General features: G+C 33.6%; 4 protein-coding genes and 1 pseudogene across 7 annotated transcripts; 2 read left to right on the top strand and 3 right to left on the bottom strand.

The window, feature by feature from the left end:
* LOC127120800 (histidine kinase 5) lies at positions 1-3,064 on the bottom strand. 2 transcript variants are annotated; one of them, XM_051051348.1, is made up of 8 exons: positions 2,948-3,064; positions 2,762-2,855; positions 2,299-2,331; positions 1,272-1,330; positions 811-889; positions 568-728; positions 359-465; positions 1-272 (listed from the first exon to the last, which is right to left on the bottom strand). In XM_051051348.1, exons 1-7 carry the CDS (start codon positions 3,056-3,058, stop codon positions 433-435), a joined length of 570 nt encoding a protein of 189 aa, XP_050907305.1. In that variant the 5' UTR covers positions 3,059-3,064; the 3' UTR covers positions 1-272; positions 359-432. The 2 variants fall into 2 exon arrangements, with proteins under 2 accessions (XP_050907305.1, XP_050907306.1); XM_051051349.1 differs by lacking the exon at positions 2,299-2,331.
* On the bottom strand, positions 2,967-24,455 carry LOC127120798 (zinc finger BED domain-containing protein RICESLEEPER 2-like). Of its 2 annotated transcripts, XR_007803257.1 has the most exons (6): positions 24,394-24,455; positions 5,995-6,038; positions 3,579-5,663; positions 3,412-3,496; positions 3,218-3,331; positions 3,034-3,052 (listed from the first exon to the last, which is right to left on the bottom strand). XR_007803257.1 is itself a non-coding variant. In XM_051051344.1 (5 exons), exons 2-4 carry the CDS (start codon positions 6,017-6,019, stop codon positions 3,423-3,425), a joined length of 2,184 nt encoding a protein of 727 aa, XP_050907301.1. In that variant the 5' UTR covers positions 6,020-6,038; positions 24,394-24,455; the 3' UTR covers positions 2,967-3,072; positions 3,412-3,422. The 2 variants fall into 2 exon arrangements, 1 of the variants encoding a protein (XP_050907301.1); XM_051051344.1 differs by lacking the exon at positions 3,218-3,331 and having other exon boundaries at positions 2,967-3,072.
* Positions 14,773-16,903, top strand: LOC127123890 (uncharacterized; annotated as a pseudogene).
* On the top strand, positions 20,136-24,092 carry LOC127123891 (uncharacterized). The gene is made up of 2 exons (XM_051054067.1): positions 20,136-20,364; positions 20,665-24,092. The coding sequence occupies exons 1-2, from the start codon at positions 20,274-20,276 to the stop codon at positions 24,090-24,092; spliced, it is 3,519 nt and encodes a 1,172-aa protein (XP_050910024.1). The 5' UTR covers positions 20,136-20,273.
* Positions 24,269-26,975, bottom strand: LOC127120799 (mitochondrial adenine nucleotide transporter ADNT1). Of its 2 annotated transcripts, none has more exons than XM_051051346.1 (8): positions 26,673-26,975; positions 26,512-26,556; positions 26,255-26,418; positions 26,121-26,158; positions 25,476-25,588; positions 25,239-25,352; positions 24,792-25,130; positions 24,269-24,504 (listed from the first exon to the last, which is right to left on the bottom strand). In XM_051051346.1, the coding sequence occupies exons 1-8, from the start codon at positions 26,808-26,810 to the stop codon at positions 24,421-24,423; spliced, it is 1,035 nt and encodes a 344-aa protein (XP_050907303.1). In that variant the 5' UTR covers positions 26,811-26,975; the 3' UTR covers positions 24,269-24,420. The 2 variants fall into 2 exon arrangements, with proteins under 2 accessions (XP_050907303.1, XP_050907304.1); XM_051051347.1 differs by having other exon boundaries at positions 26,508-26,556; positions 26,673-26,887.
* Positions 26,976-27,239: the final 264 nt, after the last annotated feature.

Genomic DNA, 27,239 nt, shown 5'->3' on the forward strand with positions numbered 1-27,239 from the left:
TAACAACTGTTATGCTACTTCCACACAGACCTTAAAAAGAAATTAATAAATTACAACCACTGTATCATATACAAAAACTCAAAATACATGAGAAACAAGAGAACTTTTGAAAGTATATCAAACAGTTGACTGTCCATATTACATCTGCACATGGTTGGTTCATTCAGATGTCTCATTGAAAAAGTAAAAGAGGACGAAGCATCCATTGACGTTTGACGAAAGAGTTCTTCAATAGCTCGAGGAATAATCCCTAACTGCTCATTTGTACCATCCTAAAATTAATCATATACAATCAAAAACCACAACATACATTGGATAACATTAATTAGCAGATGAACACAATTTTGACATCACTGACCATGGTGAATGTCTTGCCAGTGCCGGTTTGACCATAAGCGAAAATGCACACATTGTGCCCGTCCATTGCAGATCTTAGAATTGGCTCCACTTCAACAAAAACACTTTCTGCAGATGTTCATACAATGGTAAACACAGTAAAATTTGGTACAAATATCAAATAATTAAAATTAGGTAACACAACAAAATGGAGTTTGATAGAGTACTAACCTTGAGTTGTATCTTGATGAAAAACCTTATCAAACGCATACTCTTTCCTTGTCCCACCAAACTTAACTCGAACTCTCTCTGATTCAGCTGATACAGGTTCATAATTTCTTCTCTTCTCTTTCGAAAGATTCGGTCGAATCCTACAAAACACTTAATGCTCCCTGAATAACAAAATGAAAATTTTCAACCCTCTAATAAAAATAACATATTAACATATAATAGAAACCCCAATTAAGACTCTACCTTTGATATCCAATATCTTACTCAATGCTTGTCTCCTCTTTCCATCCACTACTCTCTGCTTCAGCCTCAGTTCCTCAACCTCTCATGCATAAAACAAAACAAAATCAGCAACATTTATTTCACTTTCACATATTTAATTCAACAAAAACCAAAAAAGGAAATAAAAAGATTTCTAATTTATCTATACTTTGTAAATTGGATATCAAGTGTTGAATCTCGTTGTTTTGTTGCTCAGGAACAACAGCCACATCAGTGTAAACTTTTGAAACCGGTAATAACCCTTCAACTGAATCAGAGTTTGAAACCTGAGTTTCAGTTTCTGAAGGCAGCAACTGAGTCTGGTCTTCTCCATTAGAAAGCAACATATTTCCACTCACAAGTAAGACAATTCTTGTTGAGTTTAAGATAATAGTCATGCGTTCAACTAGTTATGCTTTTGTAACGGATTTGTAACGACTTACAGCTTCCATAAGTTGCTTCACTTCAGTCTCGGACAGTCTTGATCCAATTCGAGTCAAACCTGTAATGGAGAAATACCCTAAAAAGATAAGCCAGAACATGTAACTCATAGAATGTTCAGAGTACTCATGCACATGATGAAAAACAAAACATGTTGTAATCATCTAAGATTCCAGAATGACAGCAGTATCCGTAAAGTTTACGTTCAATATGCCAGTTTTTTTTATGCCAATACAATAGACTGGTCTGAATGTGTTAATCTTTGGTGCATGTTTATACCAAAGAAAACTATACGAGAAAAGAGAATTAAGCAGGCTTATAATCTTTGAAACAACCTGCTTAAATTTATCAATAATTGTAGTTGTGCATAGGGTAATAACTAACAAATTAATTCTTTAGACATAAATTTGGCAGGCAAATTGTGGTGGCACTAATGTGGAATCAGCACTAAAACCATGTATTTGATTTGTGTCAAATCACAATCTCTAATGGTAAAAATTAATATACATTTAATATGTCTGGATAACTGTTTTACTAATTGTTAATATCAATTCGAAAAAATAATGGATTATGTTGAATTATGTTTCCACTTTCAATGATCAGTTTGCTTAGTCATGTGTTAGAGCAGCACAGCAGCAGCCAAAACCCAGAACTTAAGTTCTCGTTTGAAATGACAAAATACAAAACAAGACACTGTCATAATGCAATTATATAATCAGATGTAAAACATATCAATAGAAGAAACCTAATGACTCTATTCATTCTAGAAACAGGATTAGATAAATTGTGTAAAGTATTGATGTGTACTCAATAAGATTCATTAGTAAGACTTCTAAACCAAATTGTGTCTAGCTTTCTTAAAAGTATGTATCAGATGCAAAACCTATCAATCAGAAGAAAACTAATGACTATTCATTCTAGAAACAGAATTAGATGCTGTGTGAAGTATTGGTGTTTACTCAATAAGATTCATCAGAGTAATGACTTCTAAACAAAAATAGTGTCGTAGCTTTCTTAAAAGTACCGTACATGATCGATATATGGGGGGATATATGTGCATTCCTGCATTAAGAGTTTAACACGCAAGATGCATCAGAAGACAGATATATGTGCATTCATGAATTAGGAGCTTAACACATAAGTTGCATCAGAAGACAAATATGTGTGCATTCATGCATTAGGAGTTTAACACATAAGATGCATCAGAACAGATGTGTGCATTCATGCATTAGGAGTTCAACACATAAGATGCATCAGAAGACAGATGTGCATTCATGAATTAGGAGTTTAACACATAAGATGCAATAACTAAGATGTGCATCTGCCAGAGACAGTGTGCACATTATCAACTAAGTTGCTTGCAGAATGAACTCATAACAGAAACAACACCATCTGAGAAAACAAATGTGCAGCAACCAAAAGAGAATTAAGCACCCTTCAACAACATTAAGAACAAAAAAAAAATAGATTTGGCGTGAATGACTAAGCGAACCTGTAATGTGAATGGTTTTATTAAGTTCTGTTTCCTTAGCTTTCTGAACTGCAATTTCTTCCCTTAGCTTAGCCATTCTTTCTCTTTTTCTCACCTGCGTTTTTTTCAATATTATGAATATTCTCTTCACAAGAAGAATAAGATATTAATTAAGTACTTTCAAAAACCAAAACAACAATTTTTTACCTGATTTGTTATTTCCATTCCCATATAGTTTACTCCAATTGTTTCTCCTGTTTTGCTAAACACAGGTTCTACATATATCAAAAATGTCTTAGCTCCAAATTGTTCCTGCATGGCCTCAAAATGTTCTATTGACACAATTAGCAATACTTCATATAACTAATGGACAACCGACCATGACATTACCAACTTCAATTCATAATTAATTAGTAGTAAATCCAACTAAAAAACCACATAGATAATTAATACAATAATATATTGTTTGATGCATACCAAAATTTGGCTAGCTTGAATATCTTCAAAATCCACGGGACAAAATATATATTATTTGACCATTGAGTAGTCACAAAATATAAGTCACATATGACTTCAAAAAACATAGTTGAACTGAAAAATTAAACAAGAAAAATATTAAGCTTTAAAAGGAATAAAGTAATAAATAAATCAAATTAATAAAGTAAATATACCTCCATATTTTTCAAGCACAACCAGAAGGTTGTGGCTGAGACGGTAAAGATCCTCTTCTTGCTGTAGAAGAAATTTCTTCAAATTCTAAAATAATGAAATAAACATTTTTTTAGAAATATATAACAATTATGAAATAAAGATATAACATTTTTAAAAATAATTTTACCTGCTATAATATCTTCAGAAAGCTCAAAATCTTCCATGAGGTTCAAGTCTTTGAAATAGGTAAAAGACGGCTTTAACCAATTCTGGGTGCAAATTAATGCCTCTGCCATTTCAGGTTTTAGGGAGCTCCTATAAGTTTCTAAGACTCTCCCTCCCGTACTAAAGGCACTTTCTGATGCAACCGTAGACACTGGTGTGGCAAAAATATCTTTAGCTATTGTAGATAAAATAGGATATTGTGTTGAATTGTGTTTCCACCACACAAGAAGGTCAAATTTAGGATCCCTTTTGACACACTTACTAGAGTAAAAACCCTCAAGCTCATTTTGTTGATCAATCGAGTCTTGTTCCTCTAAATGTTGCTCAAAAGCATCGGCTCTAGCCATTAGTGAAGGACGACCAACTGTTGTTTCATCCTTGGAAACATTGTTTTCACCATTACCAAGAGGTTGTCTATTATGATTTTGGTCATAAGCTTGCTTATACCAATCATACAATTTTTGTAAGCTCTCTTTTATAGATTTGATCAACCCGGTAGCAAACACAGATCCGACTCCATACATATCCTTAAAAGTCCACTCAATATAACTCAACTTGTATCTTGGATCCAAAATGATTCCAAAATAAATCAACTTGTTCATCTTAGTAGCACACCCCCAATATCTATTATACTTTTCCATCATGTCCCCACCCACACTTGCAAAAACACCATTCAAGTTCATAGTAGCCTGCTTCAGCTCACAATAGATCGCAGACACTTGGTGAAAAGCACTATGCAAACTCACACTTTGAGAGGTGGAAAAAACATTAGTTGCTTCATAGAATAACTTTAAAAAAGAGATGAAAGCTCTAACAATGTCCCAATCATCACTACTAGGAGGACTACCTTTTCCAAAGAACTCCCTATAGCTCGACTCTTCATACCCAAGCTTATCAAAAGCAGCTTGAAACTTCTCTGCAGCCTCAAGCATCAAATATGTCGCGTTCCAACGAGTTGAAACATCGAGACATACTAGTTTTTTACAAGTTATTCCAGCAAATTCAATGCACTCTTTAAACTTGGCTGCCCTATGAGGCGAGGACTTGACAAATCTAACAGCATCCCTAACACTAGTAATAGACAAATGCTTATCTTTCAAACCCTCATTTACCACCAAATTCAATATGTGAGCAGCGCACCTCATATGAAAACATTTTCCATCTCCCATCATCCCATTCATAGTTGATATTTTTCTATGCAAATATGCTACAGCTACATCATTTGAAGTTGCATTATCAACAGTTATGGTAGACACATTCCTAATTCCCCAATCCCTTAACACCTCTTCAATCTTCCTACCTACCGTATCACCCTTGTGGTTTGGAATAACTGTGAAGCTTATAATTCTCTTTTGATAGTTCCATTCGTTATCCACAAAGTGTGCCGTAAGGGTTAAGTAGTTTTGATTTTGGATAGAAGTCCAACAATCAGTAGTAAGTGCTACTCTATTGCAGTTAGACTTAAAGAAGGCTTTTAGTTTTTGTTTCTCATCCAAGTGTAGCTGAAAACAGTCTCTAGCTACTGTACGCCTAGATGGGAGAGTAAACTGGGGCTGCATTACTTTAGAATAGTACTTAAAACCTTCCCCCTCAACTGCACTAAATGGTTGTTCATCTAGAACCACAAAAATTGACAAAGCTTTTCTACAAGCTTGCTTGTCAAATTTGGAGCTAACATGACCCAAACTAGATCCTTCTGCAGAGGGGTATGTCAGAATAGTTTGGGTGGGATCAATGGTTCTAGGCTTCTTTGCACATTTTAGAATGTGATGGTTCATGTTGGTGGTGCCATGAGTCCTAGGGTCACATAGGTATTTTTTGTGGCAGTGTTTACAAGTTGCAGTTGGTGTATCAACTAAGTCATCTGGTAATCTAATAAAGTGCTCCCAACAAGCAGATGATTGCCTAGAACCACTTGCACTAGCTTTCCTCTTCTTTGTAGGTTGGGTATTAACTAATTCTGCTCCAACAACTTCAGTTGTTGCTGTTGAACCAACTTCATTCATGACATATTCAGTAGGTATAGTTTGATTAGGCTGACCCATCACTGAAAAATGACGGAGCCATAATCAACATAATTGAAGGAAAAGCAGGTTGTAAAATTTAAAATAGAAATCAAGTAAAAATTGGCTATTTGAAAAAAGTCATTAACAGATAAAATAACATGAAAATAGATGATAGCTATTTGAGTTGAAAATGAAATGCACTGAATTTCTACAATGACTTAAGAATGTTTGGATAACTTACTTCAGCTTATTAACCAACATAATTTACTTTTAATTATAAGTTCAACAAGATAATTTGTAAAAACAATTTGAAAGGTCCTAAGAAAAGCACTTAAAGTATGAAAAAAAGCAATAAATGGTGCAAGCTCTTACCTGTTTTCTGCTTTAGACAAGTCATAATCAGAAACAACACCAACCTGCAGAGAATAAAGGACAATTCAGAATAATGCGTATAAAACTCCAAAAAACCAATCAAAACTGTTGAAGACTAAATCCAATCAAAATAATGCGTATAAAACTCCAAAAATCATCAACCACATAAAATTCATAGGTACGTTACGGTGCGTTTCCGAGCATCATCCGAAAAACCTCATACTCCACCGTATATAAAAACCTAGGCTGGTTAAGGTGCTTTAAATTCGGTGTGCCATTAAAGTTTTGGAAAATTTAACCACTAAGCCGATTCTCTGACAAATCAAGATAAACTAAATGATACCAATTGTAGTAGTTTACCTGAGAAATGTGACCTTGAAATTGGTTTCTGCTAAGGTCCAAAACCTCCAACTTTAACACAAAAACATCTGTAACAGAACCCTGAAATGAATTTCCTGATATGTTAAGACTCACAATAGATTTCAACCCTAAAAAATCTGAGACACCACCAAAGATATCATTCTCTGCAAGGTTCAATGTCCTAAGATTAGGAAAAGCATCACCAAAACCATGTGGAAGTGTTCCATTCAACTGATTTGCCGAAAGATCAATTGAAACTAAAGTGGAACGGTGATTGAATACATAAAAATTGAATACATACTCCACCGTATATAAAAACCTAGGCTGGTGAACGGTGATTGAATACATACCGGAACGGAATTAGCGGTGAGTGTGTTGGCGGAAAAGAGCGGCGAGCCACGAAGCGTTGGAAGATGAGCTGAGGTGTGGAAGCAGCGGAAACCGAAAGTGGCGCGTGGGTTGAAAATTGGACGGTGAGTGGTGAGAGTTGAAGGTGGTGGGTGGTGAATGATGGTGGTGGAACGATGTTGAGAATTGAAGCTAGAATATTTTCATGGAGGTGCGGCTGCGAGTGACAGAACAAAAAATGCTTACTGGTATTGGATGTGATTGAGAGAACAGAATGAACTTTGGCTGCTGGAAAACCCTAGGAGGGTATCTCAATTGGGCGGGTTTGGGTATCCGCGGTTCAGAATTTTGAACCCGACCCGCCCATATAAACCCAATTGAAACTGCTATATTTTAATCACTGACCCGGTAGACCGTTTGAACCCGCCCATTTCGGTTTTCTTTTTCGGTTACCGGCGGATTTGGCCGGGTGAACGGTTCTTGTCCACCCCTAGGGACATGCATGCAAGACCTAGGTCTGATTGCTTGGTTTCGAGGTCTGAATGCATGGTGTCTCCACTTGAATTGGCGCCCATGTGCAAGGAATGAGTGGGGGCGCCAATCCATTTAGAGTGTGTGTCTGCATGTCTGACACGTGGCTGTCTTGTCTCTTGCATGCTGAACATGTCACTTCTTGGTAGCTTGCATGGTTGACACATCATTTCGGAGTATCTTGCATGTGCGACACGTTATTTCGGAGTAGCTTGCATGTGCGACACATCACTCCGAACTAGCTAGCATGTGAGACACTTCACTCCTCTATTTAAGTATCTTACTATCAACATCCATGACACTTCACTCACATTCATTTGCAGTAAGAAAATAGTTTTCATCTGCACAATGTCAACTTCATCATTATACAGTGTCAACGTTCACTGCAACGGTGAAACATACGAGTCTGAGCTACATGGTTTTTGTTTTCGAATCACCGATACCATTAGACTCACGATCAAGAGAAATGTAACCTTCTTGCAATTGAAAAAAAGAATACAATCCTTTATAGGATCGGGTATTGTGTCAAAGATAACATATCAAAATCCAATATTTTTTTAGAATGGTCAATGCAAGTATTTCCCCCTTAAGGTACGAGACGATGAAGATGTTGAATACATGTTTGTTAGTCATGAACATTCAGGCTGCAACTGTATTGAGTTGTACATTACTCTTCACCAATGTATACCATCTCAACGGTCTCAACTAACCGGTCAAGATGAATCTGGTGAAGATGATCGACAATGGTCAGATAACGTCAACCCAGAAGCAGAAGCAGAAGTGGACGTCGTTGATGAAGAAGAAGAGGAGACTGAGATACAGGTTGATCACATGCTGAACAACGACGATGAAGATGATGATCAACCACCATCAATACCTCCTAGTCATGTCTACAATCCGCCTCAACATATGACAAATATGGATCTTCACGACGATGAAACATCCAACAGTCTTTTCTATAATCCGTATCCGAGATTAGAAGGCGAATTAAAGGTGGGAGACATGTTCCGTACCAAAGAAGAATGTGTTCTGGCAATCAAAAAATTCCACATGAACAACTCTGTTGACTTTACAGTGAAACACACTAATTCTAGAAGGTATGTTATCAAATGTCGTAACATGCTTTGTAAGTTTCATTTGGCTGCGTCTTACAAGAAGAAAAACGACTCTTGGGAGATCCCTTCAATAGACCCACTGCATAGTTGCATTGCAACTAACGTTGAACAAGATCACCGTAAACTAAACGCAACTTTGATATGTCAAGACATTCTGTCTTTGGTTAATAAAGACCCATCAGTGAAGGTGAGTATAATTATATCCCATATCAGAACAACATATAATTATACTTCATCTTACAAGAAAGCATGGATTGCGAGGACAAAGGCTGTTGAACAAGTTTTCGGCAACTGGGAGGATTCATATAAGGAATTGCCACAGTTTTCATGGGGACTAAAAACATATGTCCCAAGAGTTGTGGCAATTATGGAGACATTGCCAGTGATTATGCTAGATGGAACCTGTGCTACATGTAATAGAATATTTCACCATCTCTTTTGGGCATTTGACCCGTGCATCAAAGGTTTCGCATTCTGCAAACCTATTATTCAAATTGATGGCACTTGGTTATACGGAAAATATAAGGGTACTTTGCTCATGGCGGTTGCACAAGACGGCAACAACAATGTATTTCCCATTGCCTTTGCTCTCGTTGAAGGTGAAACGGCTGGGGTATGGGGTTTCTTTCTTCGATATCTCAGAATGCATGTGGCTCCACAAGCCAATCTCTGTTTGATTTCTGATAGACATGCTGCCATTGAGAATGCCTAGAACAACCATGACAACGGATGACATGATCCTCCTTCTACACATGTCTACTGTATCAGACACATTGCACAAAACTTCATGCGTGCTATAAAAGATAAGAATCTTCGCAAGAAGGTGGTGAATGATGGGTATGCTTTAACTCAGCCGTCATTTCAATATTATCATGATGAAATTAGACTGTCTAATGAAGATGCAGGGAGATGGCTAAATAACATACCAGTAAAGCAGTGGACAAAGGCATTTGACAGAGGTTGTCAATGGGGCCACATGACAACAAACATTGTGGAATGCATGAACGGGGTATTCAAAGGAATTCGAAATCTGCCGATAACCGCCTTGGTAAGATCAACCTATTATAGGTTGACTTCTATGTTCGCAACTAGAGGTGAAAGATGGAGTGCGGTGTTAATGTTCGGGCAAGTATTCAGTGAGTGTTGCATGAAGGTCATGAAAGAGGAGAGCATCAAAGCTAGCACACACGCTGTAACAGTCTTTGACCGTCATAGACAAAATTTCAGCGTCCAGGAAACAATGGACCACAACGAGGGGAGACCAAATTTAGCCTACGCTGTTAGACTAAACAGAAGTTGGTGTGATTGTGGAAAATTCCAGGCCTTCCGCATACCTTGCTCCCATGTCATAGCAGCATGCGCTTATACTCGTCAAGACACTTACAGCCATTTATCTGATGTGTACAAGGCCAACACCATCATGAATGTTTATACTCAAAGCTTCTCAGTACTACCAATGGAGGATTATTGGCCTCCATATGAAGGTGATATTGTTTGGCACAATGACGAGATGTGTAGAAAGAAAAAAGGAAGGCCAAACATCACACGTATCAGAACAGAGATGGATTCCACAGATAAAATGATAAGATTATGTAGTATATGTCGTCAACCAGGACACAACAAGAACAACTGTCCCAATCGAGGAGCATCATCTAGGTCTTAAGCTTTTTGTAACATTGTATTTCTATAACATTCAATCATTATATATCATTAAGTTCTTGTTACAACGAGGTTCACAACAAACATCAGTACAAAACATCTGAAAACATATATATTTCTAACTGATTACAACAATCAAATTGATGTCGTCTCGACCGAACATCATTTCCCTAGCATCCTTATCAGTCTTCATTCGCACCCAATCAAAGATATTGTCAAGTCTCTCAATACTTCTGATTTTTTCCCCTTCTGGTATTTTCCCATCTAACCAACGAACCAACTTCCTCTTCAGTTGATCGAACGTGGTGATGTTCCAAAACAGCATCAACATTTGAGGTTTGTCTCTCGCATAAATCACCTTTCCGTATCAGCGACAAACACCAAACATGATAGCCAAATGATTATATGAGATATGGAACAATTAGTCACATAACGCATCTATTTATAAGACAAAAAATGCATTTTAGGAGGAGTCTCCAATTGAATTGGCGACTCCTCTTAAAACCTACACAGGGGCGCAATTGGATTGGCTAGGGCACCTGCCCTAGCCAATCTAATTGGCGCCTCCATTCAAGTTTTAAGAGGAGTCGCCAATTCAATTGGAGACTCCTCCTAAAAGTGGGGTATTTTGGGATTTTTTTTGAAACCAGGGGTATTTTGGGAATTTCCTTGAAAAAGTGGGTTATTTTTGTAAAAAAACCACAAACAAGTGACACGTACCACAAGTAACTTTTTGATCCAATTTACAACCAGTGAAATCAAAAGCAGAGTACCTAACCAAAATGCAATAAGTCTTTTAAAATACCATAAACTCATAAGTGGCATGCTAGTGAAATATCTCGTAATGCATTTGATAGCAGTGAGGTGTGAGAAGTTAGGGGTTTATTGAAAACATGCACACATAAATACATCAAACATAATATCATGATGAAATACATTAAGATAGAGAAAAAAATCAATCATACTTCAATATTTATTTTCTTCAACTCACTTAACTCTCTCATCTTTATCTAAGTCACATGATATGCTCATGGGAGTTTATATTGATTTTTATTTTTCCATTTCAAATATTTTTAAGAGTTCTTTGCAATACTTATCTTGATTTATAAATATTTTTTCTTTTGTTTGATATATTTGTAGACCACCAAAGTAGCCAAGTTCACATATCATTGATATTTTAAACTTATTTTACATCATATTAGAAAATTATTTGCACAAAGGTTCACCAATAGCACCGAATATGATATCATCAATGTAATTTTCAACAAGTAAAATATCATGCTATCATTTTTTGTTAAACAATTGTATCAATCTTTCCTCTTTAAAAATTGTTTTCAAGTGGCTCGAATGATCATACAAAGGGTGAGGGTTTGTTTTAAACTGTAAAATCCTTTTTCGACATGAAGTCATGATTAGGAAAAAAGACGTTTTTAAAACTAAGAGGTGAATAAACATACACTTCCCATTGGATGTAACCATTTAGAAACATACCATTTATATCCATTTGGAAGAGTTTGAAATTCATGATGCAAGAAAAAATAAGAAGCATTCTTATGGCTTATAATTTAGCATATGTATCATCAACATCTATAACTTCATGTTAATTGTATCATTTTGCAATAAACCTTGATTTGTTTCTTAAAGGGTTAATACATATTTTATCGCTGCCATATGGACGATTTTTGAAAATCCATTTAAAAAAAAGTTTGGATTCCCTTCTCAAGAAACTCAAACCTCTTATGCAACAACCCAACCACTAGGAGGCCATGTTACTCGCTTTGAATATTTTTCCCACTTATATATACATATTGCATTAAATCTTTATTTAAGCTAGGGTTTTTAAATGCTTAAAAAAAATAATAAGTAATTAGTAAGACTTGAACTCAATCCCCTTAACACATATACAATATCTTATCCACTAGACCATATCACTTGCTTTGCATTTTTATCCCACTTAAATATACATATTGTATATTTAATTTGTTAGATTAAAACAAATATATTTTAAATATTTTTTATTACACTTTTGTTTTAAAAATATTTATTACACTTTTAGTACATGATATTTAATACTTACACTCTCTGATCATTATTATAAGCAACAATATTTTTTTAGGTTCATTGAATAATTGATGTATCTGATATATAATAATGACCAGATACATCATTTATTCAATTAATCTAATTTTTTTTCTTATAATAGTGACCAGAGAGTGTAATTATTTATAAAAATATTTATTTAATATTTAATAAATTTAATATGTTTTATATTACTAAATTATATAATTAATTAATATGATTAAATATGGAATTTATATAATAAATATGTTACATATAATTTGATTACTATTTAATTTGAATTAAATATGATTTAATTTATTAATATTTAATTGAATTAAAAATAGGGATGACAATAAGCATGGTTTGGACAGAGTGTACTCATCCCCATACCAGTTATTTGAAAAAAATCTTGGTACTCGAGCTCATACCCGCTTTGGCGCCAAAGTTAACACTCATACATGTGTCCTATGGGTATATAAATACATATATCCGTATCCGTTACCCACATTTCTATTAAAAATAAATAAATCAATTATAAAATATCATATCATTTTATGTTTTCAAAAACATTAAAAAAATTTCAAACAATTTATTGTTGAAATAAACAATAACTTATATCAAATACATAATGATTTAACCTTGATATACTTTTTTAAAGTTGATAGATATATATTTTAAGAGATTAATTGTTATGCATTGTCAGTGTAAAAAAATTTACAATGTCAATTCATCACAATCATCCGTTTGGGTTACTTTACATGTGATTATAGAAAAAGTCAAACTTCTCTAAAAAAATCAATGGTTGTGATTAACTGACAGTGTAAAATATCTTTACACTGTCAGTGCATTTCAATTAAACTCATATTTTAATATTATAATATAAATCAAAATATATGAATATAAATGAAAATACAAAAATATATATTGTACGGATATGAGGCTGGGTGGGTACCAAGACACCCATACCCGCTTATTTTAGTGAGTAATTACCCGAGTTCATGTCCGTATTCATTTTTGCGAATTTTTATCCTGTTCGTTATAGATAATTTTGAGGATATCCATTGGGGATGAGTCAAATTTTTATCCCTAATTAAAAATACGATTTAATCGATTAATATTGAATTGAATTACGATTTAATTTAAATTAATTCAATATATTAATTAAAATGAAACCTATATTATAAAAAAACCATTTCAAAATTTAAAAAATAAATAATAATTCTATTTTATTAAATAGTAAATAAATTAAAATATTTTATAATATATTGGATTTATATTTGATTTTTTTTCAAATATGGACAAATGTAATTAATCAAATATAAATCTAACTAATAAAATGTAAATCTTAAATATAATTAATCATAAAAATTATTTATATCTCATTTTTAAATATTTACTTATAAGTAAATGTTTCTTTATATCTTATTAAATAATAAATAAATTTCAAATATAATAAATTTCATATTAAAATTAATATTTATATAAAAAATTAATATTATTAAATATGAAATATAAATTAATTAAGATAAAAGTATAAGTGAAAAAGAAAGGTCGATAATTGAAAGAGTAGTAAACAAATGATGTAATATATAAAGTTTATTGCATCAATTCCAATTTGGATTATTCATTGCCATCATGATTTTCTTCCCACGAATCGTTTAAACTGGAGTTCTTGATACCAGATATTGGAATTATACCACAACCTATGAAGAATTTCAATCAATGTTGATGAACAATATTGTTATCACTCACACAATAACAATAAAAAAAAGAAGAACACTGGAGAAAGAAAAAAAGAACGATAAAGGAGAAAAAGAATATTCTGCAGAGTTTCTCTTTGCCCATAAACTGTGGAAAATTTCTTATTCACTTTACAACTGCAAAATAGTATGAATACAATGTTATGAATGCTCTATTCACTTCATTACAAGAATAAGAGTTACTCCCTCTATTTATAGATTTAGATTAACTTGCACCCTAAGCCAAAGACCAAAACTATAAAAGTCCAAAATAGTGAACACTATTAAAAATAGGCATAAGTCAAAATCCTGTGTGAAGCAACATGCTTCGACACTTCGACACACTAACACAACTCAACACACTAGGTGGTTCGACACTTCCTTACTTCTGTTGAGCAACCTGCTTCAACACAAGGAATTATAATTCAGCAAAAATCACGATCCTACTCGTAGGATCGTACGATTTTATGATCGTGCAACTCCCCATCGTGCCAGAGAATGATCGGAATCAATTTTTGGTAGGCACGACTAGAATCACCGTGATATCACGTGAAAATGGTAGAATCTCCGTTTCTGTTGAAAAATACCATTTTTGTTTTAAGCTCCATGAATTCGGGTTCGTGAGTCGGATCCGCGACCTGGTTCAGAAAAACCCTAAAAAAACTTTTTTTTAAAATCTGAAACGATTCTTTTCTGCCTAATAACTAGGATAAATAATAATAACTAGGAGTAATCAATACTCAGCCACCCAATAATTAAGGATTTATTAAACTTCCCAAAATACATCATGATTAGTGTAACATCCCAAAATACATTTATTCATTCCAATTCATTCATGTTAAACTCTTTCACCTCTCTCACGTTAAATAAAGTCGCTATCTCACTCAATATTTCATTCTTCATTTTCTCTACCACGTTAAAATAACCTTTCATTCTCTGTTAAAAACAATTTCAACCTTTCTCCAATGATTTCAAGTTCTATTGTTGGAACTTTAGTTGTTGGTGATCTCACTGCTCCCCCTGCAATTGCACCACCACCATGCCAGAAAAAACTATCATGGTAACCAAACTGATATAGAATGGAAACATGGCATTGCTGATCCTGATAATCCAAGAAAAATTTAATGCAAGTATTGTAAAAAAATGTAACTTAAGGAGTTTACAGGCTAAAACATCACTTGGCTGGAACTCAAAAAGATGTTGAAGCATGTAAGGCTGTCCCAAATGAAATCAAGAGAGAAATACTACAAGTTTGTTCAAGATTGCACGAAAATTTGATCAAAAAAACAGAGACAATGGTGGAGGAAGAGATGTCAGAGGTGGGCTCAAAAATAATGACCAGTAACAACTCTGAAAGCATATTTAAGAAAAGGTGTTTCAGCTCACAACCTAACATCAATGCAGTTCTAAAGAAGGGTTTAAGAGATGATGCATGTCAAGCAATTACAAGTTTTTTTTTACAATAATGTCATACCATTCAATGTAGCAAGGAGTGAGGAGTTCACTATCATGTGTGATATGATTTCAAGACATGGTAATGGATTCAAACCACCATCTTATCATGGCTTGAGAATTAAGTTGTTAAACCAAGAAGTGAAGTTGACACATGAAGCTTTGGAAGAACATAGAAAGAAATGGAGGAACATTGGTTGCACCATAATGACCGATGAATAGACTGATCGGAAGATGAGGACAATTTTGAATTTTTTGGTTAATAATCCAAAGGGTACTGTATTTTTGAATTATGTTGATGCATCCAACATATGCAAAACAGCCGAAAAAATCTTTGAAATGATTGATGCTGTTGTTGAAGAGGTTGGAGAAGATAATGGCGTTCAGGTCGTGACAAATAATGCGACAAACTACAAGGTTGCCGGTGAGATGCTGATGCGAAAGAAGAACAAATTATATTGAAAACCTTATGTTGTACACTGTCTTGATTTGATGCTTGAAGATTTGGAGAAGAAAATATCGATTTATGAAGAGACAATTCCAAAGGATAAAAAAATTACAATTTTTATTTATTCAAGAACTTCTCTCATTTCTATTTTGCATCATCACACACACAAAAAAGATTTGGTGAGGCCAAACACTACTCGATTTGCCACATATTACCTTACTTTAGGGTGCTTGTATGAGAACAAGGAAGCTTTGATAAGAACGTTCACTTCGAAAGAATGAAAGTCGAGGAAATGTGCAAAGTTAAGAAATGGGAAAGCCATTGAAGATGTGGTTTTGGACAAAAAAATTGAAAGAATATTGTTATTTGTTTTAGGGGTGTTACACCTCTCATTAAAGTGTTTTGTTTAGTTGATTCAGATCAAAAACCAACCATGAAATTTATCTATGAGGCAATGGACCAAGAAAAGGAGGAAATTCAAAAGAATTTTAATGGTGTAAAAAAAGGTATCTTTGTTTTATTTAATTTTATTAAAGTATTTGTGTCTATTCTTGATATCAAATGTTAAAAATAACTCAAATTATTATAATTTGAAATTACAAGCCTATTTGAAATATCACTGATGATAGATGAGACAAAATACTACATATACCATTACATGTTGCAACCTATTATCTCAACCCACAGATGCATTACAACCCTAGATTCAAAGTTGATATTGAGGTTACAAAAGGTTTAATGGATTGTTTAACTAAAAAGGTGGATGATCCTGAAGAACAAGCTAAGATTGAAGACCAAATGCATGACTTCAAGAAACAATTAGGGTATTTTGGCACAAATTTGGCCAAACGAACACTTGAGAAATCTACTCCGACAGATTGGTGGGATTCAATTGGGTTTGAGTGTCAAGAGCTCCAAAATTGTCCAAAAAAAAGAGAGAGAAGAACATTTGAGATAAAGTTTGATGACCTTGGCTATGATGATGATTGGCTTATGGACGAAGATAACGACATTGAAATTTCGAATGAAGATTTTATTCAAATGAATTAATTGTTCATGATCTGGAAGATGAACATGGCGGAGGGATAGATGAAAATGAATTTGATGATGAATTTGAAGATGAAGGAGATAATGAAGACAATGATGATCCATTGAGTGATTATGACCAACTCCAACATGAATTGTTTGGAAATTGAGTGAATTTTCATTAAGTTTTTCTTATAAGTTTTCAATTGTTATTTGCTACTGTTTTGAATATTGAATATTGTGGTGTTTTGAATTGTCTTGAATTAGTTTTAATGAATATTATCCTATGAAATTTTAGTTTTTTAAAGTAATTTTAGTCTTATTTGAATTTTACTTTTATATTATAGTGTGTCACTCGCATATTATTAATCTATATGCAAAATATATATACGAATTTTTAAATTTGATAGGATCTTACGATCCGTGTTACGATCTCCCAATTCACGATCTAATCATCCCAATCCGTTTCTGCGTAGGATCTCGAATCTGACTACCTTGATTAGCCTAACTCAACCTTATAAAATCGGCTAGTAGAATGAGGATTGTCCCCACTTGTAAACACATGTTCAAAATCATAAATCATCTGATGTGAAACTCTTAACCGTAGTTATTCAAACAAGTGTTCTTGTATAGAAACATACAAGATATGCAATTAGTGCACTCAGACATCCGAGATTCCGTTAATCCCTAGTTCAATGGAAGAAAAATGGACTTCATCACATTAGCATAAGACTTTAGTAGAAAAACATATTTATTTTCTAAGCGAAAAACAAGAGGCATTTTACGTTTATTATAAGCTTAAAGTTATTTTTGAAAATTAATCAAAATGGCAAAATTCTATGTTTAATAACCGATAGAAAGGATGAATATGCTTCAATTTTTTTATATGAGTTTTGTGATGTGCATTAGATTAGGAGACAATCCACTGCTTCCTATATTTCTCAACAAAGTAGATTATTTGAAAATAAGAGCAAAACTATATTTGATATGCTTCCTATATTCCTCAACAAAATGAATTATTTGAAAATAAGAACAAAATCATATTGGATATGGTTATATGCATGCTCAGTGAAAAGAATGGATTGAAGAAGTTTTGGTCATTAACAAGCAAGTGTTTAGTTTGTGTTTTGAATTAATGTCTCCTTTTTATCGGAAGATGTATCTCATTAGAAGATGTCTGATGTGGAATGAAATCTTCAATGCATCATTTCGAGATCTTTGAGTGTGTAACATATGTTCATGTGTTTGATAATTTGTGTAGAAAACTTGATGACAAAATCATAATATGCATTATTTTGGGGCTAAGTCAAGAGACAAAGACATATAAATTGTATGATAAGCATGGATGTGTTGTTTGATGAAACTAAGAAATAGAATTAGGAGAAAATGAAGTAGAACAACCTGAGTTGTCATTGAAACAAACAATCCATACAAAGTTGCCTACAATACAAATAATCACATGAAGATGAAAACGAAATATCAACATGAGATTGAGGATCAACCTGAAGTTGGAGATCAACCAGATAGAAGCATTGTGAAATATGATTTAGAAGAATAATGAAGAAAATGTATAACATAGAAAGAGGAAAGCAAGAAGACCTAGCTACCTTAATGATTAAGTCACATATGAAGACAATGAAGCAAAAGCTCTTCAAAACTTTGGCGATCTTCAGTCCTAGTGAAGATCCAACCACCTATGAAGAGGCTGTTTAACATGTAATTTGGAGAAAGGCCGTGTATTTGTAAATTGATGTCGTTTAAGACAATGATTAAATCATGTTTGATGAATTCAAGTAATTAGGAGTCGAAGACAAGAAAGATATAAATGAAATCTTCATCCATCAACATAAATATGCTATTTTTTGTTACAAATAATGTACAATCCTATGGTGCCAAAAATGAATTATAGAAGAGGAGTTAAGGCCAATGTTTACAAGCAAATGGTAGTATGTCTCATGTATCTCTTCGCAACTAGACTTAGTCTTTCCTACTTAGTTTTCTTGATGGCAAGATACACAGAAAGACCAACAAAATTCACATGACAACTTTAAAAAGTATTATCAATTACCTAAAATGAGCATCTAGTTTTGGTTTCATGTAAGGAAAGGAAGCTTTTGAATGACCATATTCAGATTATGCAGAATATTTAGATTTAGATGATAGAAGAAGCACTTTAGGACATGTTTTTGTGCTTGGAAAAAGAGCTATCTCATGGTCATCCAAAAAGAATCCTATTGTGAATATGTCTTCCACAAATGGATAATTCAAACCAATTTTTAATAGTGCTTGTCAAGATGTATGATTGAAGAATTTTTTAGTACAAATTAAAAGCAATCAAGAATTTTGTATTCCCGTTCGCGACAACAAACTTATCTATCAAATTGTCTAAAAATTTAGTGATACACGAAAGCAGCAAAAACACACGTAGAAGTTAGATTTCACTTTGCTCATCTTAAGACCAAATTGTTGATATCATGATCAAACCATTAAATTTAGAATCCATTTGCAAGTTTAGGGACATAAGTGTAATCTAGAATGATTAAACTAAAATGTTGTTTGTTCAGTTAAGAGGAGAATTTGTTATAACTTAACTAATTTATTTGGTTAAGTTAAGTAAGTCGATAAGTCGATGAGTAATTAGTTAACTTTCTATTTTGCCTCTTAGTTGTTAAGTCTTATTCTAATTGCATTCTATTAATAAAGGTTGTTCGTTAATGAGAATAAGCAAAACATTTGCGACATTTCCATCATCGTATGCAAAGTGCAATATATTAACTAAAAAATATAGTTGGAAATAAATAATTAATTCTATAATAAAAAGTGAAAATATATTATTTTAAAACAAGTTTTCTATGTTAAAGTTACTTCCATTCATTGTGAAAGATGCAATTATTTAAAAATCTTTATTATGAACTTTGATTTTCTAAAATAAATAAATAAATATAATTACGATAAATATTTAAATGATTAAAAGCATCCTGGGGCACCTAAAATATCCAGAAATTTTTACCAAAACAAAAATCAGGACACTATGAGAATAATGGTTTTTTGACGATAAAATATTTATTATTAGACATCCCTTCATTTTTTATTTTTCATTTCACCTCCGAAATTACTAATTTCTTTTTATTTATTTGCTTTTCCTTTTTCTTTTCAATATTTCTGACTCCTTTAACGTTGGTGAAATCAACTTCCAATTTCCCAGGTACCATAACGATTTTCATTATGTATTTATATATATTTGAGTAAAAATTGAAATTGATTGATATCTATTACCACATATGCTTCATTTACATTTCGTTGAAGAAAATGTGTTCTCTAATTTGCAATGCATAAGAAACACAGAATAAACATTAAATAATGTAATGTATCAGCCATAAAATTAAATGTGAAACAGGTTATAAAAGTCAACATATGCATGAAATAATTGAATTTCTATCATGCCAATTTTGTAATTCCAAGTTAACAATAATCGCAAAATGATGAATTTTCATTGAATGTAAAACTGTATAATTTCAGGATTGTCCCAATGGTAGAAGGATGATGAACCGCCACTTGAGGGAATTATCTATGTCATTTGGGAATCAAATTTGTCCTGAAAAATCTCCAGACCTCAGAAGAACCAAAACAGGTGAATATTCTTTTTGTTGTGAACATGTATACATAAGTTTGAATTGTCTTTCTCGCATCTCAGTGTTGATTTCATGCTTAGTTAAACATGTGTTTGGATATACGTTGAATAGAGTTTTGTCGCGTCCTAGTGATTCTTTACAAAAGTTTTATCGAAGCAACAATTTGTAGATTCAAGTGGATGTGAGTATCACAGATGATGAACGAGAAAGAAAATACTGTCTAAACACATTTTGATTCTCCGGAACATTAAGATTAAGAGAATAATGTATAACAAGATTTATTTCTCGTCCATATGCAGATACCGAAAGCAACTTTTCAACAGTCCTACAGCTAATTAAGAGTGAAGGAGAAAGGCAAAAAGAAGACAACTCGAGGAAAGAGACGGAACTTGAGGGACTAGTTGAGGACATCATCTACAATCAGTATCAGTCACTGGACGAATCGTATGGTCGTCTTACCAGAGTATATATGAAAGGAGCTCATCATAGAATAAAGAGGGCTTCTTCCCTCTCTTGCAGTAGCTTAGACTCCGAGTACTTTTCCTCAGTAGTCAACACTGTTGAAGCTCTCGAGACTCAAAAATCAACAGAAACAAATGAATTAGAAGCAAATGAAGTTACACAGATACGCGCAAAGAATGCTGAGCTTGAAAAAGCACTGTCAGAGTTACATGCGAAACTCAAGAACAATGAGAAACGTGCAATGCCCAAAACTTCAGATTTGATGGCATTAATTGAAGAAAAAGTAAAACGCTATAGAAATGAAGCATCGAAGCAAAAGAAGGAATTTACTGATAAAATTAAAGTCATGCAGCAAAACCTTGAGTCTGTATGCAACAAGAATACCAATTTAGAATCTCAACAAGAAAATCAGAGGGAAAATGTTTCACAATATTTGATTCAGATAAAAAACTTGGAGGAGAATCTGGCTGAAACTGTTTCAACTAAACAAAATCTGCTAGAAGAGAAACAACGTTTCATTGAAAGGATAACTGAATTGGAATCTCAATGCAGCAAAGAAAAGGATTTGGAAGAACAGTCAAGAGACCTCGAGTCTGTATGCAACAAGAATACTGCTTTAGAATCTCAACAAGAAGATCAGAGGGAAAATGTTTCACAATATCTGATTCGGATAAAAAACTTGGAGGAGAATTTGGCTGAAACTGTTTCAACTAAACAAAATCTGCTAGAAGAGAAACTACGTTTCATTGAAAGGATAACGGAATTGGAATCTCAATGCAGCAAAGCAAAGGATTTGGAAGAACAGTTAAGAGACCTTGAGTCTGTATGCAACAAGAATACCGATTTAGAATCTCAACTAGAAAATCAGAGGGAAAAAGTTTCACAATATTTGATTCGGATAAAAAACTTGGAAGAGAATTTGGCTGAAACTGTTTCAACTAAACAAAATCTGCTAGAAGAGAAACAATGTTTCATTGAAAGGATAACGGAATTGGAATTTCAATGCAGCAAAGCAAAGGATTTGGAAGAACAGTTAAGAGACCTTGAGTCTGTATGTAACAAGAATACCGATTTAGAATCTCAACTAGAAAATCAGAGGGAAAAAGTTTCACAATATTTGATTCGGATAAAAAACTTGGAAGAGAATTTGGCTGAAACTGTTTCAACTAAACAAAATCTGCTAGAAGAGAAACAATGTTTCACTGAAAGGATAACGGAATTGGAATCTCAATGCAGCAAAGAAAAGGATTTGGAAGAACAGTTAAGAGACCTTGAGTCTGTATGTAACAAGAATACCGATTTAGAATCTCAACTAGAAAATCAGAGGGAGAAAGTTTCACAATATTTGATTCGGATAAAAAACTTGGAAGAGAATTTGGCTGAAACTGTTCCAACTAAACAAAATCTGCTAGAAGAGAAACAATGTTTCATTGAAAGGATAACGGAATTGGAATCTCAATGCAGCAAAGAAAAGGATTTGGAAGAACAGTTAAGAGACCTTGAGTCTGTATGTAACAAGAATACCGATTTAGAATCTCAACTAGAAAATCAGAGGGAAAAAGTTTCACAATATTTGATTGAGATAAAAAACATGGAGGAGAGTTTGGCTGAAACTGTTTCAACTAAACAAAATCTGCTAGAAGAGAAACTACGTTTCATTGAAAGGATAACGGAATTGGAATCTCAATGCAGCAAAGAAAAGGATTTGGAAAAACAGTTAAGAGACCTTGAGTCTGTATGCAACAAGAATACAGATTTAGAATCTCAACTAGAAAATCAGAGGGAAAAAGTTTCACAATATTTGATTCGGATAAAAAACTTGGAGGAGAATTTGGCTGAAACTGTTTCGACTAAACAAAATCTGCTAGAAGAGAAACTCCGTTTCATTGAAAGGATAACGGAATTGGAATCACAATGCAGCAAAGAAAAGGATTTGGAAGAACAGTTAAGAGACCTTGAATCTGTATGCAACAAGAATACCGATTTAGAATCTCAACTAGAAAATCAGAGGGAAAATGTTTCACAATATTTGATTCTGATAAAAAACTTGGAGGAGAATTTGGCTGAAACTGTTTCAACTAAACAAAATCTGCTAGAAGAGAAACAGTGTTTCATTGACAGGATAACAGAATTAGAATCACAATGCAGCAAAGTAAAGGATTTGGAAGAACAGTTAATAGACCTTGAGTCTGTATGCAACAAGAATACCGATTTAGAACCTCAACTAGAAAATCAGAGGGAAAAAGTTTCACAATATTTGATTCGGATAAAAAACTTGGAGGAGAATTTGGCTGAAACTGTTTCAACTAAACAAAATCTGCTAGAAGAGAAACAATGTTTCATTGAAAGGATAATGGAATTGGAATCTCAATGCAGCAAAGAAAAGGATTTGGAAGAAAAGTTAATAGACGTTGAGTTTGTATGCAACAAGAATACCGATTTAGAATCTCAACTAGAAAATCAGAGGGAAAAAGTTTCACAATATTTGATTGAGATAAAAAACATGGAGGCGAATTTGGCTGAAACTGTTTCAACTAAACAAAATCTGCTAGAAGAGAAACAACATTTCATTGAAAGGATAACGGAATTGGAATCTCAATGCAGCAAAGAAAAGGATTTGGAAGAACAGTTAAGAGATGCAATGTGGGAGATAAATGCTTTGCATAAAAAGAAAAGCGAGTTGAAGTTACAAAATGAGCAAAGTCAAAAGGAATATTCAGAAGCGATAAAGAAGCTAACAGAAACCATTGATCTAACACACGAAGAGAACAAACATTCCAAAACGAATAAACAATTGATGGAAAGAAAAATGGAAGAGTTGGCAGAAGGAGTTCGACAGAAAATGGAAGACAATATACGCATATTGCATCGGAGGGTCCACGTGACAGAACTGCTGAATAACGAAAACAAAGACACTTACAAATCGACAAAGCAAAAGCACGAGGAAGAGAGCAAAGTGTTTGGTGAAAAAATTGCTGAATATGAAGATGAGATTAGGATGCTGAGAGAAAAGGTGTTGAAATTAGAAGCTAATATGAGCATGGAAGGAGAAAAAATGAATTTGATGAAAACAGTGACACAACTTGAAAGGAAAACGATGAAATTGGAAAAGAAACTGAAAGAGAAAGATTGTGAATTGGTTAGCCTTGGGGAGAGTAAGAAGGAAGCAATAAGACAACTTTGTTTTTTGGCCGATTTTCATCGTGATCGTTGTCTCTATCTGAAGGATTCTATCTTAAATATGAGGATAAAGAACATGAAGTGAGTTTGTTAAACTTAAAATGTAAATTTACTCACTGTATATGTATTTGTAAGCTAATGAAACAAAAAAATAATCACTAATAACATCACCATCTTAGATTAAAATTGAATTTTGAAGAAAACAATTCATAAGAAAATCATCTTAGGATTGTTATTTCATTTTTAACTATCTACATAAAATCAGTGAAAATAATGCAAATTTATGCTCAATGTGTTTTGTATACATTTTTTTCTAAAAAAAAATGATAAATACTATAGCATTTTACAATTTAATAAAATTACTAAAAATATTTTAAATGTCAAACCTTAAGCATCATACAATTGTTAAATCTTCAATCAGATATTCTCATTTCAACTCCAAGAAAATCCTTGACCATCTCGTATGCCACGAAGGCAATGGCAATGGAAGGGACCACCTGAAACCAATAGAGAATAATTGCAATTGAAAATGCTGATCTTCTGTATAATCACTTATTACTAATTGGTGCCGATCTTTTGTTTTCAATGATAAAATTGGTGAAAAAGTCATTCTCCCCATGTTTTTGTTCAATTATGTATCCAAAATACTAAATTCCTCTAGGAAAAGATAAGACTAAACAATTGAAAAGCTTTACCCTATTCACTCAGATAAATGATTAACAACATAAAGCATTAGAACATGAAAAGTAATTAGTTATGCAAATGGCCTATCAGATCAACTAACCTTGACTGAATTGGGGACTAAGCCCTTGTATAAAGCTCCAAATCCCTCATACTTTATAGTCTTACTGAATGCATCAACCATGCCAGTATACTCGAGATTCCCCTTCCCATCACCAGAGACAACGGAAGCAGCGCCTTTCCATCCCACCATCTGCATTCTTCTGCGAATGACATCAAGGGGGTATGCCACTGTCTGGCCAATAGTTCCAGCAGCAGCCCCACATGCAAGCCTTGTGGTCACACTTAGCTCTGAGTCTTGTGCTATTCCAAGTGGTTTTGTTTGAATCAACCAATCTTTCAGAGATTCATATACAGAAAAATTTAGACCAACGTACGGTATCTGCACACAACATAGTAACAGAAACATAAAGGTAAAAGCATTGTTCTGAAACTGATCAGGGCTCATCTGCATAATATGTACTTCAAGAATCAATAGTTGTTTACTCACAACTCCTATGACTGAAGGCAACCATCCTTTATACAATGCTCTTGCGCCTTCTTCCCGGAAGACTGTTGAAAGAGCATTAAAAATCCCTCTGTATTGACGAGGAGATGCTTCTGTCTGTAGAATCCTTGAAAATGAGTTAAACTTAGACTTAATAGACAACGAAACTAAATAGCAAGTCAATAAGTTATCCTCAAATTCCACAACCAACAATTCAGAAAGAATCATCTTTAACAATACCTGTACAGTTAGGCGACCTCGCACCAGGTCCATAGGATAAGTTGCAGACATTGCAATAATTCCCGCACAAGCCCCAGCTCCAAGACGCAGAAGAGGAGTGAGTTGAGCTTCTTCTGCAAAAAAAAAATGTGGACATAGCCTTGAAGTTTGAAAGATTGGTAAAACTCCCAACAATAACATGAATAAAAATGCAAATTTTGAAGGATACGCAGGAGCTAATAACTCTAATGAGGAGAAAAAACCATATTCAGATAAGACATTCATTGGGAAAATTTAAAGGTATCATCAATTTGGCAGATTAAAATAACAAGAATCAAGTCATATTCCAGTGAGGTTGGCTACATGGATCAACTTTCGCCATAATGTTACAAAAACAACAATGTCTTATCTCACTAAGTGGGATCGGCTACATGGATCAACTTACGTCATAATGTTCTATCCAAGACCATGCTTCTATCGAGATCACCGCACCATACAAAAACAACAATGTCTTATCTGACTAAGTGGGATCAGCTACATGGATCAAGTTACGTTATAATGTTCTATCAAGGACCATGTTTCTATCCAGATCATGGCGCCATGATGAAGAAAATATTCTATCTAGTAGATGCATAATAGATTATAAAGGGAGAAGTATTTCAGTACCATTTCCAGTTTGCAACCGATAGAGACTTAGAATACCCCTGCATTAGTATAAAGCAGTAATCAGATGCACATTGAAATAACAAATTTACCAAAGATAAATGAAAAGAAACAAACAGTTGATGTGCATAGCATACTTAGATGCTTGCTCATAACTAAAGAACTTGACTGCTGAATTCGGAACAATACGAGCACAATTGGTTCCGTTTCCTTTAAACATTCCCCTAAAACCCTCCGTTTTCCATATATATTTTAACCCTTGAACTGTTCCAGTGTATTTTACCTTGTGTGGATTTTGAACCTGCATTTTCAAAATTGTCTTATGCACAGAACAATAACAACAATAGTTAGAAACAATTCAGTATAAACTTAAACGGAAATAATAAGTACTTGCAGTAGAATCTTCAATCTCTCTAGAGGTGCCACAGCTGTTCGTGAACTACGTGAAAATAAAATAGCAAGAAATCACAAACAGAATCGAATTACTTGTGAAAATACAAAAAAAAATCACAAACAGAATCGAATTGGAAAGGTAAAACGGAGTGAAAGACTCACACTCCACCGGCGATTCCACCGGCGGCAAGAGATTTGCAGATACTGAGAAACGCGTGATTCGGAGGTTTTGAATCTTGAGACGCCATTGAAGGTGGAATGAAATTGAACGAAATGATCAATTACAGAAATAAATAGCATCGAAAATTTGATTTTTCCTTTTAAATCAAAATGAAAGTATTATAAACGCGCGCGTATACGTGTAATCTGTGACTTCCTATTTGCTATTAAGGGCTTTAACTTTTGTTATTTTATTGTTTTAGTTTGGTAGTAGTAGTAGTGTTGTGAAGCAAAGAATAACCTTGAGTTTGCAATTTGATTCTAAGCCTAGGAGGGTAAATTACCAATTTATAAAATTTTCTTGTTTTAGCTTACGTGGTTTGGATGTAATAATAAAATTTGTATTGGATTGGTCCCATTTTTTTAAATACTGGAAAAGTAAGAATCAAGTTTATGAATCGTTTTTAATAAAAATTTAAACTAGATAATGTAATGAATGTCACACTCAATTCGCTACGCACTATACAAATCAAATATTTATCTATTAAGTATCAATTCCTTATATTATGA

The sequence above is a fragment of the Lathyrus oleraceus genome, chromosome 2 (assembly GCF_024323335.1).
Source record: "Lathyrus oleraceus cultivar Zhongwan6 chromosome 2, CAAS_Psat_ZW6_1.0, whole genome shotgun sequence".
Lineage (NCBI taxonomy): Eukaryota > Viridiplantae > Streptophyta > Magnoliopsida > Fabales > Fabaceae > Lathyrus > Lathyrus oleraceus.

Bases quoted from the DNA above. Each gene is read 5' to 3' on its own strand.
- LOC127120800 (XM_051051348.1), bottom strand. From the start codon at position 3,058: ATGCAGGAACAATTTGGAGCTAAGACATTTTTGATATATGTAGAACCT. The intron at 1,331-2,298 runs GTACGGTACTTT...TCTCCATTACAG, and splicing joins TCCCCCCATATATCGATCAT to GTTTGACTCGAATTGGATCA. The intron at 466-567 runs GTTAGTACTCTA...GAACATCTGCAG, and splicing joins TCATCAAGATACAACTCAAG to AAAGTGTTTTTGTTGAAGTG.
- LOC127120798 (XM_051051344.1), bottom strand. From the start codon at position 6,019: ATGACTTGTCTAAAGCAGAAAACAG. The intron at 5,664-5,994 runs GTAAGAGCTTGC...GTCATTTTTCAG, and splicing joins TTGTCTAAAGCAGAAAACAG to TGATGGGTCAGCCTAATCAA. The intron at 3,497-3,578 runs GTAAAATTATTT...TCATTATTTTAG, and splicing joins TTCTGAAGATATTATAGCAG to AATTTGAAGAAATTTCTTCT.
- LOC127123891 (XM_051054067.1), top strand. From the start codon at position 20,274: ATGATGAACCGCCACTTGAGGGAATTATCTATGTCATTTGGGAATCAA. The intron at 20,365-20,664 runs GTGAATATTCTT...GTCCATATGCAG, and splicing joins CCTCAGAAGAACCAAAACAG to ATACCGAAAGCAACTTTTCA.
- LOC127120799 (XM_051051346.1), bottom strand. From the start codon at position 26,810: ATGCTATTTATTTCTGTAATTGATCATTTCGTTCAATTTCATTCCACC. The intron at 26,419-26,511 runs GCAAGTACTTAT...TTGAAAATGCAG, and splicing joins GAGAGATTGAAGATTCTACT to GTTCAAAATCCACACAAGGT. The intron at 26,159-26,254 runs GTATGCTATGCA...ATACTAATGCAG, and splicing joins AGTTATGAGCAAGCATCTAA to GGGTATTCTAAGTCTCTATC.